A 14,893-nucleotide genomic window follows, 5' to 3' on the forward strand; every position below is an offset into this window, starting at 1 on the left:
TTGCAATATATGATCTATATGAATTCTATAGGGTGTATACACGAAGACAGAATGAAAGATTTTCACTAATACTGTCTTGATTTTCTCCAGTCAGAATTAAAGTGTATTTGTTAATAAATTCACAAATTAGAGAAAAGAGTGTCATTCCTTTCTGCCATAATGTGGTTTATCTATGTAGGAAATTACGTACCAATTGGATCTCTGGCAACAGCAGACTTGGAAGGACGGCTGGGTTTGCCAGTGCCTCTGGCATTGATTGCTGTCACTCGGTGCTCATATTCTAATCCTTCAACCAACCCAGTGGATCGGTAACGAGTCATAGTGACTGGAACTTTATTCACACGGATCCATCTATCTGCTCTAACTTCTTTTCGTTCCACAATATAACCAGTAATCTGTGAGTCACCATCATCTTCTGGAGGGTACCAAGTTAATGTCATGCCATCTCGAGAGATATCAAACACTTCTGGAGTGCCAGGAGGACCAGGAATGCCTGTAAAAACACCCCAGAATTAATGAAGAGAGCATCAAATAATTCTACACATTAGCAACATGCAACACTTTGTAAATGACAGTGTAATATCAGTTTCCTATTAAACTGTTTTTATCAGCAGATGTCGAAGTACTTTACAAACTAGGTCAGTGAAATACTGTGTAATGAGGTAAAGCAAATTTTCAGGCTGATGGTAATGCTAGCAGAAAATCCAACATCTAGAAAAACCTTATCTGTGTTTTTAAATGGGATATATATAAGCCCATTTAAATAAATATTTTAAATTTTTAAAGGTAGAGAGTAAGCAAAAATTCAGACTTACGGATTCTGCTCTTGCATTCTATAATTTCAGACTGCAGATAAGATCCGATTCCAAAGCGGTTTGTAGCAGCCACACGGAACACATATTCTGCACCTTCAACAAGTCTGGTGAATTTAAACGTTGTCCTGGTTACTGACTCTGAAACAGGCAGCCATCCAGGGCGGTGAGCATCGCGCTGTTCTACCACATAGCCACTAAGGGTAGCTCCACCATCCAGCTCAGGTGGCTCCCAGGAGATGGTTACATAATTTGAGTCAATTTCATCAATTCGGATAGGTCCAACAGGTGGTCCAGGTTTGTCTAGAAAAAAAATCAAACACAAAAAAATGTGGAGAAAAGGAATCATACTGCTGATGTAAAAAAGTTCAGACAGGGAAAGATCATGGGCAGCTATTTTCATAAATTCTTACCAAGGATTATAACCTTTATTGTATCAGTAACTGTTCCAGTTGTGTTCTTCAGTTCCAGCGTGTACTCTCCAGTGTCATGTATAGTGGTTTCACGAATAGTTAATTTAGCTGTTTTGGCAACGGTCTCTATTTTGATGCGTTCTGATTCTTTCAGTTTAGAACCAGCAAAGAACCAAGATGCGGCTGGAGGTGGTCTTCCTTCAATTGGAATAGCTAACTCAATGGGCTTGCCAGCAGGTACATGAATTGTCTTTTGAGGTATTCCAGCAAAGTCAATTGTTGGTAGAACTAAGGAAAGAAAATGTATTTTAAATATCCACTTTATAAATACCACGTTCATTTTGTGATGATATATAACAGTAATAACAGCTGGGCCCTATTAGTTTTAACAGTAGATACCTACCTTTTTGGTCTTGTACTGTCACTGCTGTGACAATCTCTCGTGGTTCTGACACACCCTTCTGATTCTGTGCTCTGACTCTGAACAAGTACTGTTCACCTTCATTGAGAGAGATAATTGTATGCTCATAGACGGTAGGCTTCAATGTCACTACTTTCAACCATCTTTCTGTTCCAGCTTTGCTGGCCTCAATAACATAGCCAGTTAATCTGCTGCCACCATCATGTGGTGGTTTCTCCCATGCAAGAGTAACAGTTGATTTAGTGGTGTCAATCACTTCAAGTTTTTGTGGTACCATTGGGACATCAGATACTAATACTGCATCAGATGTTTCACAAGCTTCACCAATGCCATAAATATTTTCTGGTAGTACCCTGAAATAATACAAAGCTCCTTCCAGAAGCCCAGTAACTCTATAAAATGTCTTGCTGCATTTGGTAGTGACCGTCTTGTAAGCTCGCATGGAAGCTTCACGTTTTTCAATTAAGTAATTGTTGACTGGGGCTCCACCGTCAATGGTTGGAATATCCCAATTAAGAGTCACAGAATCTTTTGATACTTCCTTAATTCTCACTGCAGCTGGTGGACCAGGTGTATCTAAAACAAAACAAAATAAATAGGTTTGTTTTTCTTTTGGATCCTTTCATTTTGCAGACAATGACTGCTTCTGCATAAAAAAGCAACATTGGGATTTGATTTATGCACTAGTGCAGCTTTAGAAGCTACTTATTTTCATTTGGATCACTTTCTCTGACTTCCCAAACAATGTCATGATATTTAAACCTCAAAATTCCGTTGGAAGTTAATAACTTTCTTATTCCTGAGCAACATGCACTATGAGTGATGTAATGCCCATATACAACCATAACAGAACTTACCATACACTTTTACAGAGACAGTTGCAGATTTTTTTCCTGATTGATTCTCAGCCTCAATGACGTATTTTCCAGCATCATACCGATTGACTTTATCCACAATAAGCAGAGTGTAGCTGTCTGTAGTATCAATAATAGCTCGACTTACAAGGTCAACACCCTGCTTGCTCCATGTGATTACAGGAGCAGGTCTGCCAGATACTGAGACCATTAGGCGCAGGGAACCCCCAGCTCTGACTGTAACTGTCTTCTTCAGGTCATCAGCAAGCTCAAGCTCAGGTATTTCTGATGAAAGGTGCAAGAAACATGTAATTAATGAATCTTTTAGTCATTCTAAAGGAAAATACTATTTCTTAAAATACACATGAAGTTTTCAAATTACCTATTCTTTCCACAGGTTCTATTTCTGCTGAGGATTCACTAAATTCACTCATACCATTCACATTTGTAGCAGCAACTCTGAATTGGTATTTCTGTGTTGTTTTAAGACCAGTCACGGTGAACTCAGCATTCCTCAGAGTGGCAGTTGTATGCGGTCGATACCATTGTTCAGTACCTTCTTCTTTCATTTCAAGAACATAGCCCAAGATTTCAGCACCACCGTCGTATGTGGGCTTTGACCATGCTAAACTTATGCTGTGCTTAGTAGTATCAACAACTCTTGGAGCTGAAGGTGGTGCAGGAGTATCTTTTAAAAAGAAAAAATGCATTTCACATTAATGCAGGAAACACTTTACAGTTAAAAACAATTTCTAAACAGGAGACATTTAAAATTAACTGCTCTTAGGTTTATTCTAATGCTACTTAGTTTGCTTAGATCAAATGTGGTTTCGGGCTCCTTAGTTGAAGTGTCAACTTGGATTTATGCTCCATTATTATAAGTATATATTAAAATATGTTCTAAATGTGCTAACTTACATGATGGTTCTTTACATAACATGTATTGTGAAGCGTCACTAGGCTCACTGTTCCCAGCAGCATTCACTGCGGTGACACGGAACTGGTACTGGCTGCCTTCCATGAGACCAGTGACTTTCAGTCTAGTATCATAAACAGTGTAATCTCTGTTGACTCGTGTCCAGCGTAGACTTTTCCTTTCACGTTTGTCCACAAGATAGTCCTTAATCTCGCTACCACCATCTGATTCTGGTTTTGTCCACTGAATAATTACATGTTCCTTGCCGACACTCACTTCTTCAGGAGCACCAGGCTGTGTTGGGATAGCTGTTTCATTTTTTAAAGGGTAGGAAAAAAAAAGAAATTAACAAATTGTTTATGTATGAGAAATATTCCACTAATTCTGATGCAGAACAGAAGGTAGTAACACTCACTGAAAGCGTTCCTGGCAATCACAGGTTCTGTTTCAAGTGGAACACCTGGTCCATATTTGTTGACAGCTCTCACACGGAAGATGTATTCATTATTTTTAATAAGCTTCGTTACCACACATGATAAAGTCTGGCATTCAGCCTCAACAATAACCCAGTGAAGTCTGCTGGTTTCACGCCTTTCTACGATATAGTGAGTGATTTGTGCACCTCCATCTTCCTCAGGAATGTTCCATGCCAGAGTACATTTCTCTTCTGTTACTCTGCTAATTGTGATTTTGCCTGCACATGGACCTGGTGAATCTGGGTAGAGATGAAAATAAGTACTGTTATTAGCAACTAAGGAAAAGTGTCTCACTTCTTTAAAAGAATGATTTTTTTTTAGTATACTACATATAAATATTAATCATGGGATACATACCAAGCACTTTGACAAGAACTGAAATTTGTTTCATCCCACTGGCATTTTTCACTGTTAAAGTATATTTTCCACTATCACTTCTGTCACAGAACTTTATAATTGCAATGGCTCGTTTGCTGGTGTATTGCAGTGATATCTTTTCGCATAGATCCAATTCCTTGTCACCTTTGGACCAGAAGACTTTTGGTTCTGGTTTCCCACCAATGGCTGCATCAAGAACAAGATCTGATCCAGCCCTAATGGTCACAACTTCTCCCTGGAGTCTGGCATCGAGTTCAGCCTTTGGTGGTGCTGTCATGAGGAAAAAGAGATTTAAAAAAGATTAAGACGTTACATACCAGTACTAAAGAACATTATGTTTTTAATTGTTCCAAGTAAATATTTCTTACAGTATTCATCTTTGCAAATGACAGCACCAGTCGTTTCAGACCCTTTGCTAATCACACCAGCAGCATTCTTTGCTAATACACGGAATTCGTATGCTTCATCTTCACTAAGAGCTGTCACAGTAAAAAAGTTTTCTGAGACAATGGTATAGTTGCATTTCAGCCAGCGTCCATCACCAGATTCATTATATGGTTTGCGCTCTATAATGTAGCCGATAATTTTGCTTCCACCATCATAAAGTGGTGCTGACCAGCTCAGTGACACTGTAGATCTGGTGACATCTGTTACTTCTGGTCTACCTGGTGGATCTGGAGGAATAAAACAAAAGTGAGAACTGGAATTCTCTCTTATCTTAAGTAACAGCATAACTCTGAAAGTAATACTTACCAACTGGATTTTGAGCCACTACAGGTCTGGAAGCTTCACTAGCTTTGCTAACACCCGCAGCATTTAAAGCATAGGTTCTGAATTGATATTCTAGGCCTTCCACCAATCCCGTGACTTTGTAGTTGCATTCACAGCATGGTACTTTGTTTTCCTTCACCCAAAGGATGGTGTTGCGCTCCTTCTTTTCAACCCAATATCCAATGACTTTGCTGCCACCATCATGATACGGTTCCTCCCAGCGAATGGCCATGGCAGTTGCAGACACAGAATAGACTTCGGGCCTTGAAGGTGGGCTTGGTGGGACTAAACACAAAAAAAGATCACGTGAAAATGGTTAGTTATTACAAATAGCACGGAGGAGATGACCAATTTCAAAAAGTGTTTCACTTACCGAATGGATGCTCAGCAACTACTGTTTTTGATTCAAGGGGTTTGCTGACTCCAAATCTGTTTTCTGAGCTTACTCGGAAACTGTACTCTTGGTATTTTGTGAGATGTGTGACTTTGATCTGTGTACGTTTCACACTGGAATTTACCAACTGCCATGCTGTTGTGCCAGATTCCCGTTTCTCTACAATGTAGTTCGTAATGTCACTGCCACCGTCATCTTCAGGTTCTTTCCAGGTCAACACACAGGATTCAGAAGAAACAGATGATATTTCAATTGGGCCAGTGACAGGACCTGGTCTCCCAATGACTACTACTGTGACAGTAAATGTTTTCACACCAGCAGTGTTTTCAAGTGTGAGGTAGTATTTACCAGAGTCACCTCTCATACTGTCTTTTACAGTCAATGTGGTTCTGTCTTTTGTTGTCTTGATGGTCACTCTCTCAGTTTCCTTCAGCCTCATCTCCTCAAGTTTCCATGTCACTTTTGGAGCTGGGCGCCCACTGATAGGGATATCAATAGTAAAGCTGCTTCCAGCCTTGCATGTTATGAGCTGCCTGCTTATGTCACTGAGATCTGCTGTTGGTTCAATCTGTGGCTCCTTAATAATAACAGAGGAGAAAGCTTCTCTGGGCTCACTGTAGCCAGCATCATTCTTTGCCTTGACCCGGAACTCATATTCAGTGTTTTCCACAAGGCCTTCAACAGTGAAAGTAAGTTGTTTGGTTTGTCCAGCTTCGATCCAGGAGTCAGACCCTTTTTGTTTCATTTCAAGAAGGTATCCAGTAACACGGCTACCACCATCATGATCAGGCTTAAGCCAAGCTAGAACTACAGAAGACTTGGTTGTATCAACAATATCTAGTCTCTTAGGTGGAGCAGGCTCTTCTGTGGCTACAACTGGTTCTGTTAATTCACAAGGTTCACCTATACCATATTCATTTTCTGCTGACACTCGGTAGTAATATGGCACACCTTCTGCCAGATCAGTAACCTTAAAGATTTGTCGAGTGCATTTTGAACTCACCACTTGCCAACTACGACGACTTGCTTCCCGTTTTTCCACAATGTAGTGATGGATGCGTGAACCTCCATCCAGAACAGGAGCATCCCACATTAAAGTAATAGATCCTCGAGTCACATCTTTAAATGTAATAGGACCTGGTGGACCAGGTGTGTCCAAAACCTTGACAGTAAATGTAATAGACTTACTTCCACTGTTGTTTTCCACAGTAAAGACATACTTTCCAGAATCATTTCTATTGCATTCCTCCACAGTCAGTGTGCTAAATGAATCAGTTGTTTGAATGTCAGCACGCAAGCTAAGATTAGCATCTGCTTTGGACCACACAGCAGTAGGAACAGGTCTTCCAGAGAAGGCAATAAAGAGACGAATGCTTGCACCTGCTCTTACAATATGAGTCTGCTTGAAGTTTGCATCGATATCAATTTCAGGTGCAGAAAGCCTGTCCACAGTTTGGACTGAAGCAGAAACTTCACAACTTTCTCCTTTGCCAGCACCATTGACAGCACTAACTCTGAACTTATAGTGTTCTCCTGCCTCCAAATCAACAACAGTATATTTAGTAGCAAGAACAGTCTCTGCATTGACTTTCTGCCATGTTTCAAGATCAGCTTTGCACATCTCAATGATGTACCCAATTATTTCCATGCCTCCATCAAAGACAGGTTTAGTCCATTCTAAGCTTACACTAGTCTTCGAAGTATCTGTCACCTTTACAACATTAGGAGCACTTGGTGGACTGACAGGTTCTCTACACTTAATCAGCTTTGAAACGTCACTTGGAGGTCCAACTCCTGCAGCATTTTCAGCCATGACATGGAATTCATACTCATTGCCTTCAATAAGGCCAGTTACTCTGTATCTGTTCTCACTAATGGGCCTCTTACTGGATACTTTAACCCAGCGCATACTCTTCTTTTCTCTTCTTTCTAGAATATACTCGTTTATCTCGCTTCCGCCATCTGATTTTGGTCTTGCCCATGTGAGTGTGATACTGTCTCCTGTTACGTTGGTAGGCTCTGGAGTTCCTGGTGCATCAGGAAGAGCTGGAAAAAAAAAAAGTCATTAGAAAAACAAGATGGTAACTCCACAGTTCCTTCTATAGAATGAGGTGGAAACTTACTGTAAGGTATTTGTGCAGTAACTGGATCAGACTCCAATGGTCTGCCAGCTCCAAATTTGTTCACTGCAGAGACCCGGAACTGGTACTCATTGCCCTTTATTAATTTAAGTGCTGTGTAGCTGCAGGCTTCACATTTATCTTCAACTAATGCCCAGGCAATCCTGCTGGTTTCACGTTTTTCAATTATGTAGTGGGAAATAGAAGCGCAACCATCATTAGTTGGAGGCTCCCACCATAATGTGACTTTTTCTCCAGTAATATTTGTGAATCGTATCGGTCCACCAACTTTTCCTGGTGTGTCTGCAATTTTAAAGGTTAAGAATTATAATTTGCTGACACTTAGAATAATAAAAAAATATTTTAAAGGAGCCTTTTGAAGGTGTTTTGTGCAGTACCTTGTACTCTGAAGGTAATATCCTCTCGTTTAGTGCCTGATGCATTTTTGGCTTCTACTGTGTACACTCCACGATGATCCCGGGTAGCATCTCTAATGAAGATTGTACTATATCCAATAGCTGTAGTTATTTCTACATTCATTATTTTCTCAATCTCCTTGCCATCCTTAAACCATGTCACTTTAGGTACTGGACGTCCTTTGATGAGAGCTTTAAGTCTAATGCTCTCTCCAGCTTTAACAGTAAGGCCTTCAAAGTGCTCAGGACCAAATTCAATTGTTGGAGCAACTAAAAAAGGAAAAAAAAATATCCCATATAGCTTAGTATTTTTTCCTGATATACTTTTTAATGTACTAATTATAAGATATTGGTATATACGAACATTTTTACTTAGAAAATGGCATTCTTTAAAGAGCAGTTATATGAATTATAAACTTATTTTTTTCTGTAAGCACACAGTGCATCATATTAACATTAGGTGAAAGACACCATGAATATATACTATTACAGTATGCCAATCTACCCGAGGCACATTTTAATTTCTGAATTATTCAAGGCATCAAAATATTACATTTATTCTGCTGCTGCTGCTTATCCAACAAAAATGAAGAGTCCATGCTTTTCAGCAACTGATTATGTACGCCTGTTAGATTTGGGTCTTTGATTTAGACCCTTCCACCTTGGTGTATAAACAGAAATGTTGTAAGTTGACTGAAAGGATTTCAGTCACAGCTCCTTTGCACCTTGGCCTCCCCACTTCCCACCAATATAGCCAGAAGCTCTAGCTGGCTTCCGTACTCAAAACAAAGCACATTAAGAAGTAATTCTTACCGTTTTCATCTCTGGTCATGATATAGCCTGAAGACTGTGATGGCGGGCTGATTGTACCAACAGCATTTCTTGCAAGCACTCTGAATTCATACCGGTCACCTGAACTGAGTCCTGTAACTGTATATTGGCATTCACTGACATCAGTAAAGTTACATCTCAGCCAACGGTCTTCACTTCCTTGTCGTTTCTCAATGCTGTAAGCCACAATCTTACTGCCTCCATCACGCAGTGGTGGGGTCCATTTAAGGGTGACTGTTTCCCTGGTGACATCAATGTAATCAGGAGTACCAGGTGGGTCTGAAAAGAAAATAATTAAGATTTATGTTTATTACTACTCACCATGGTCTACAAGCCAAGGATTTTCTCGGATGAGTGATTGATCATTTACTCACCTACTGGAGATACTGCCAAAGCAAATTTGCTCGGCTCACTAGCTCGACTTAGGCCTGCAGCGTTTTCAGCGTATACTTGGAACTGATAGTCCAGGCCCTCAAGCAGTCCAGTAATCCTGTATTCTCTGCTAGATATTAATGCAACATTAACCTTCTGCCACAAAATACTGTTTCTTTCCTTCTTTTCAACGTGGTATCCAATAATCTCTGAACCACCATCATAAACAGGAGCATCCCAAGATATGGTCATTCCATCAGCGGTTATGTTATATACAACAGGCTTTCCTGGAGCACCTGGTGGCCTAAACTGATGCTTTGCCACAACATCTGCTGAGACAAGGGGTGGACTTACTCCGTATCTATTTTCTGCACGAACTCTGAACTGATATTCAGTATCTTTAACAAGGTTTGGTACTTTGAAAGTTGTTCTTGCAGCACTTGAACACACCAGTTTCCAGTTCATTTGTGAAGTTTCTCTCTTCTCAATACTGTAGCCAGTAATTTCTCCTCCCCCATCATCTTCAGGAGCTTCCCATGACAAAACTACACTATCTGCTTTGATTTCATCTAATCTTAAAGGTCCTTTTGGCTTAGATGGAGGCCCAAGAGTTATCACAGTGATTGTGAATGTTTTTCTGCAGACTACATTATCAAGAATTAAAGTATATTTGCCACCATGCTCTTTTTTCACATTCTTGATGCTTAAGCTTATCTTGTTTTCAGTTTTCTTGAAACGAAGATGTTCAGTTTCTTTAAGTGGGAGGTTATCCTTGAGCCAGCTCATTGATGGCTTAGGTTTAGCTTTATAGGGAAGTTCAATGTGAAGGTTGTGTCCAATTCTTACTGCAATTTGACCTCCAGGAATATCAGAAAGGTCAGCTTCAGGTGTTATTATGTGTTCTTTCACTGTAATGGGTCCAACAGTAACACCGTCACTCATGCCTTTTTCATTTTTAGCAAAGACTCTGAATTCCATGACAGAAAGCTCCTTAAGTTTTTCAACTTCATATTCACAGCTCTTGCTTGTGCCTGCATAAGTCCATTCTTTTTCTTCATGCAGTTTCTTTTCAATAACATAGTCTGATATAATGCTACCACCATCGTAGTCAGGCTTGCTCCACTGCAATGTAACAGAAGTCTTTGTAGAATCTTTCATGGCTAGGTTTTTCACAGGTCCAGGTATGTCTGCAGCTTTCACAGGTTCTGATGTCTCACAAGGTTCACCCAGTCCAATTTCATTTTCAGCAAGAACACGGAAGAAGAATGCAGTCTTCTCTGACAGGTTAGTTAGCTTAAAGGTGGTATGAGAACACTTCGTTGTTACAGTTGACCAGGCCCTCTTTGTAGCATCTCTTTTTTCAACAACATAATTTGTTATTTCAGAACCACCATTAATGAGAGGTGGCTCCCATACTAGTGTAACTGTGCCACGAGAAACATGCTTAAGCTGCAGCTTCTGGCAGGCAGATGGCGTGTCAAGTACCTTTACATTCACAAATGATGATTTTGCTTCCCCAACTCCATTTTCAATTGTAAGAACATATTTTCCTGTGTCACTTCGGGTAACTTGAGGAATAGTAAGTAGTGTAGATGATTCTGTGTTCTGGATGATATATCTTTCATCTACTCCAAGATTCTTGTCACCCTTTCTCCAAGTGACTGTTGGAGGAGGCCTTCCTTTGAATGGAATCATTATTTGCACATCTTCACCTGCTTTAGCAACAATAGAGGTCCGGAGAGCAACATCCAGATCAATTTCTGGTGCCACTGTGGATATAAGGAAAAATGAATAATACATACTTGGAATTTAAAATAAGAAATGCTTTGAAAAAAAATCTAAAAACACAGAAAATGTATAAATCACTGAAAAGTACAGTACCGAGAATATCTTTAGCTTGAACAGGTTCTGTCATTTCAATAGGCTCTCCTTGTCCAGCAGAATTTATAGCTGACACGCGGAAATAATAATTAACACTTGGCTGAAGGTGGGATACAACATACTCAGTTGTTCTCACTTCTCCCTTAGTACTGACTACAGTCCATTCTTGATCTTCACCTTCCCTTTTCTCCACCACGTAGCTGGTAATTGGACTTCCTCCATCATAAACAGGTTTAATCCAGCCAAGGGTAACAGAAGTCTTGGTTGTATCCACGACCTTCAGCTTTGTCGGTGAGCCTGGCTTATCTGTAAGTTTAGGGGGTGGGGAATAAATATCAGAATCTGGATTTGCAGTTAATCATAACAAGAAATAAAATCTGACCACCTGCCCTCTGTTTCATTGGTGCAATCCCATCCTAATTGCTCATTGTCCATTGATTACCAACCAATTAGAAATACTGCATGTTGTAACTTACCAACAGGATCTGCGGCTTTGTAAAAGTCAGAAGCTTCAGAGAATGGACCTTGTCCAGCTGCATTGACAGCACAAACTCGGAAATGATATTCGCTGTTTTCAGTTAGACCTGTCACTTTCTGTCTGGTGTCCCGAATGGTTTCTTTAGTAACCTTGAACCAACTCAGACTTTTCTTGTCACGCTTCTCAAGAAAGTATCCTGATATTTCACTGCCTCCATCAACAGTAGGCCTGTTCCAGACAACGGTCATAGAATTCTTGGTTATCATTGTGACCTCTGGTACGCTCGGTGGTCCAGGTGTAACTGCGTAAAAATAATATATGTTAGTAGATAAGTGCTACTTACAAATAATACACAAGATGATTTAATTGCATAGTTGTTTTCTATGTTTCTTACCAAATGAATTTTTGGCTATAATGGGCTCAGACTCCAGTGAATCACCAACTCCAAACTTATTCACGCCACGAACACGGAACACATATTCATTTCCTTTGATGAGTTTTGTTGTAGTTATGATACACCCCTCAAGTTTTTCAGAAATTAAAGACCATACAACACGGCTTGTCTCCCGCTTTTCAACAATGTAGTGTGTTACAGGTGCACCACCATCATCTGCTGGTGGCTCCCATGTTATGGTAATCTTTTCAGCAGTGACCGTCTTAAAATGTATAGGTCCACCTGGGGGTCCTGGCTTGTCTGTGGAAGGCAGAAGAAAGATCATGTTATTTATTACTCAATTACTGTTTAACAGTATAATAAAGTTGTATCTCAAGACATACCAAGTATCTGTACTCTAACATGCGCTGATGCTGAACCCATGGCATTCTTCAGTTTTAATTCATAGGTGCCACTGTTGTGTCGAGTTGCATCCTTGATGAGGACAGAAGCAAATTCTGTTGTGTTTTCAATAGACATTAGTGCACTGGTTTGTAGCTCATTGCCATTTCTGAACCATTCAATTGTGGGTGCAGGCTTGCCTGAGATGCCTAGTTTTATCTTAACTGAAGTTCCTGCTTTATATTTCACTACTTCTGTATATTCTGGTGGCACATCAATTTCAGGTGCACCTTAAGAAAAAGTAAGAGTGAGAAAAAGTTAAACCCATACTTATTTTAGACTTGTATTTGATAAAAACCAAAATAATAGCATTTTATGTAAGCTAGTAGTTAGAGATTAAAGATATCATGTATAAGTTAAATCATAAACCTAGCACAAGTTAGAACTAATTGTACTAAGTAGAGGCAACCACATATAAAAATATAACCACTTTGGCCATGTGACATGGGCAGACTTCTGTTGCTTGAAGAGCAAAGATACCATAAGACTTTGCAAGTATAGATTCAGCCAAAGATGTTAATTACAATCATGCTCAAATAGCTCACAATTATTCAAGTTTATTGAATCAATCACTGTAAATTAGCCTTCCATATTAAAAAAATCCCCCATGGTTCTACAAAACAGCAGTGCCTTTAAGATTCCTAGCACAACAAAATGGTACTGTGATATCATTGCTGCAAAACACTTACCATATGTATCAACACATGTGATAGGACCTGCAACATCTGAGGGATTACTCATGGAACCAACGGCATTCTTAGCAAAGACACGGAATTCATATTGGGAATTCTGTGTCAGACCAGATACTGTGAACTGAGTCTCAATAACATTGGTAAAGCTAGCTTTTGTCCATCTGCCATCTGGAAGATCACGTTTTTCTACGATGTATCCAGTGATCTTGCTACCACCATCAAATGCTGGCTTCTGCCATGACAGAGTGATAGCAGTCTTGGAAATATCTGATACACGAACATTTCTTGGTGGTTCTGCAGTAGAAAACATAAGAATATTGCTAATGAATAAAAGCTGGATTGAATATTGGCTTACTGTACAGGACACAATATTAAAAGGAAAAAAAAGAGCACTACTTAAATTGTTTGCTTTCTTTATTTTCTAGGCAATACGTACCGCAAGCATCAATTGCAAGGACTGGGTCAGAAGGATGACTTGCTTTTCCAATACCAGCTGCATTTTCTGCATAAACTCTAAATTCATAGATAAGGCCAGCACTGATGGTAGTGACTTTGAAGTGAGTTGTGCGAATGAGGGTCTTGTTAGCCTTCTGCCATAATATGCTATTCCGGTCTTTCATTTCCAGGTGGTATCCGGTGATTGCACTGCCACCATTAGTGACTGGTTCATGCCATCCAACAGTAATACTCTCTCGGGTGACATTCGTGACCCATGGTGTGGAAGGAGGGCCAGGGGTAGCTGATGATGTAAAAAGAAGAGATTGATTATTAAAAACATTATATTTTCAACATCAGAGAATTAAAACATGAACCTATAGCATGAGAAGAGTATTACTCACTGTAAGGAAGCTTGACAACCACACATTGTGAGTCTATGTGATCGCTGATGCCAAAGCGGTTCTCAGCTTTGATGCGGAATTGATATTCTTCTCCTGTTGTGAGCTTCATAACTTTGATAACAGTTCTAGCAACAGTTGCAGACACTTCAGACCAAGCAGCAGTACTTGTTTCTCTTTTCAGTACAATATAGTTGGTAACTTGACTTCCACCATCATAAGCTGGTGGCTGCCATTTGAGTGTTACGCTCTCTTCCGTGATATCGCTAAGGACAACAGGGCCAGTAGGAGGACCTGGTCTATCCAACACAACGATATTAACAAATGATTTTGTGGTGCCACTGGAGTTGGCAGCGGTAATGTCGTATCTGCCAGCATCAGCAGCCACGCTTTCTTTGAGGTTAATTATAAGACTTTCTGCTGTGGATTCTGTGTGAAATCTCATGGTAGGTTTCAGTGGAACGCCATCTCTAGACAATGTCACCTTTGGCACCGGTTTTCCAGAAACTGGAATTTCAACTTTCAGGTTTGATCCTGCTCGAATATATACAGTGTTATGAGGGAAGCCCTTCATGTCAATCTCAGGAGATTCTGAAAAAGAAAACATTTCCAAAACATTAAAAAATATTCTCTCTTTTAAATATTAATCCAATTAAATGTGTATCAACTTTTGTCTCATGTCAAGAAACATACCTAATTGTTCTTTGACTGTAACAGGGAGCAGGAGTTCCTTAGGATCACTTAAACCAGCTTGGTTTTCTGCAGACACTCTGAAGAAATAGTCAACATTCTCCTTAAGACCATGGACAACATGATGAGTTGTCTTTACAACTGCACACTTAACCCATTTTTGCTGTCCTTTCTCAAGAGCTTCAATGAGGTAGCTGACAATTCTGCTTCCACCATCATGTTCTGGTTTTAGCCATGAAAGAGAAACACTGTCCTTTGTGACATTTGCTACTCCAAGTTTTTCTGGTGGGCTGGGTTTTTCTGAGAA

At 39.9% G+C, this 14,893-nt stretch overlaps 1 protein-coding gene across 1 annotated transcript in view; it reads right to left on the reverse strand.

Annotated features, from left to right (window-relative positions):
* TTN (titin) overlaps positions 1–14,893 on the reverse strand; it is a 239,952-nt gene that overhangs the window by 13,299 nt on the left and 211,760 nt on the right. Inside the window, exons 271-294 of the mRNA XM_084264549.1 lie at positions 14,590–14,886; positions 13,900–14,487; positions 13,497–13,799; positions 13,058–13,354; positions 12,311–12,598; positions 11,928–12,227; positions 11,532–11,834; positions 11,056–11,361; positions 9,177–10,943; positions 8,785–9,081; positions 7,954–8,241; positions 7,559–7,858; positions 5,415–7,481; positions 5,024–5,326; positions 4,639–4,944; positions 4,250–4,540; positions 3,832–4,131; positions 3,419–3,724; positions 2,883–3,188; positions 2,504–2,785; positions 1,629–2,222; positions 1,226–1,513; positions 816–1,115; positions 191–493 (exon numbers count right to left, since the gene is read on the reverse strand). Coding sequence (XP_084120675.1) covers positions 191–493; positions 816–1,115; positions 1,226–1,513; positions 1,629–2,222; positions 2,504–2,785; positions 2,883–3,188; positions 3,419–3,724; positions 3,832–4,131; positions 4,250–4,540; positions 4,639–4,944; positions 5,024–5,326; positions 5,415–7,481; positions 7,559–7,858; positions 7,954–8,241; positions 8,785–9,081; positions 9,177–10,943; positions 11,056–11,361; positions 11,532–11,834; positions 11,928–12,227; positions 12,311–12,598; positions 13,058–13,354; positions 13,497–13,799; positions 13,900–14,487; positions 14,590–14,886 — 10,980 coding nt within the window. The remainder of the gene's footprint in view (positions 1–190; positions 494–815; positions 1,116–1,225; positions 1,514–1,628; positions 2,223–2,503; positions 2,786–2,882; positions 3,189–3,418; positions 3,725–3,831; positions 4,132–4,249; positions 4,541–4,638; positions 4,945–5,023; positions 5,327–5,414; positions 7,482–7,558; positions 7,859–7,953; positions 8,242–8,784; positions 9,082–9,176; positions 10,944–11,055; positions 11,362–11,531; positions 11,835–11,927; positions 12,228–12,310; positions 12,599–13,057; positions 13,355–13,496; positions 13,800–13,899; positions 14,488–14,589; positions 14,887–14,893) is intronic.

The sequence above is a fragment of the Gallinula chloropus genome, assembly GCF_964237585.1.
Source record: "Gallinula chloropus genome assembly, chromosome: 5".
Classification (NCBI taxonomy): Eukaryota; Metazoa; Chordata; class Aves; order Gruiformes; family Rallidae; genus Gallinula; species Gallinula chloropus.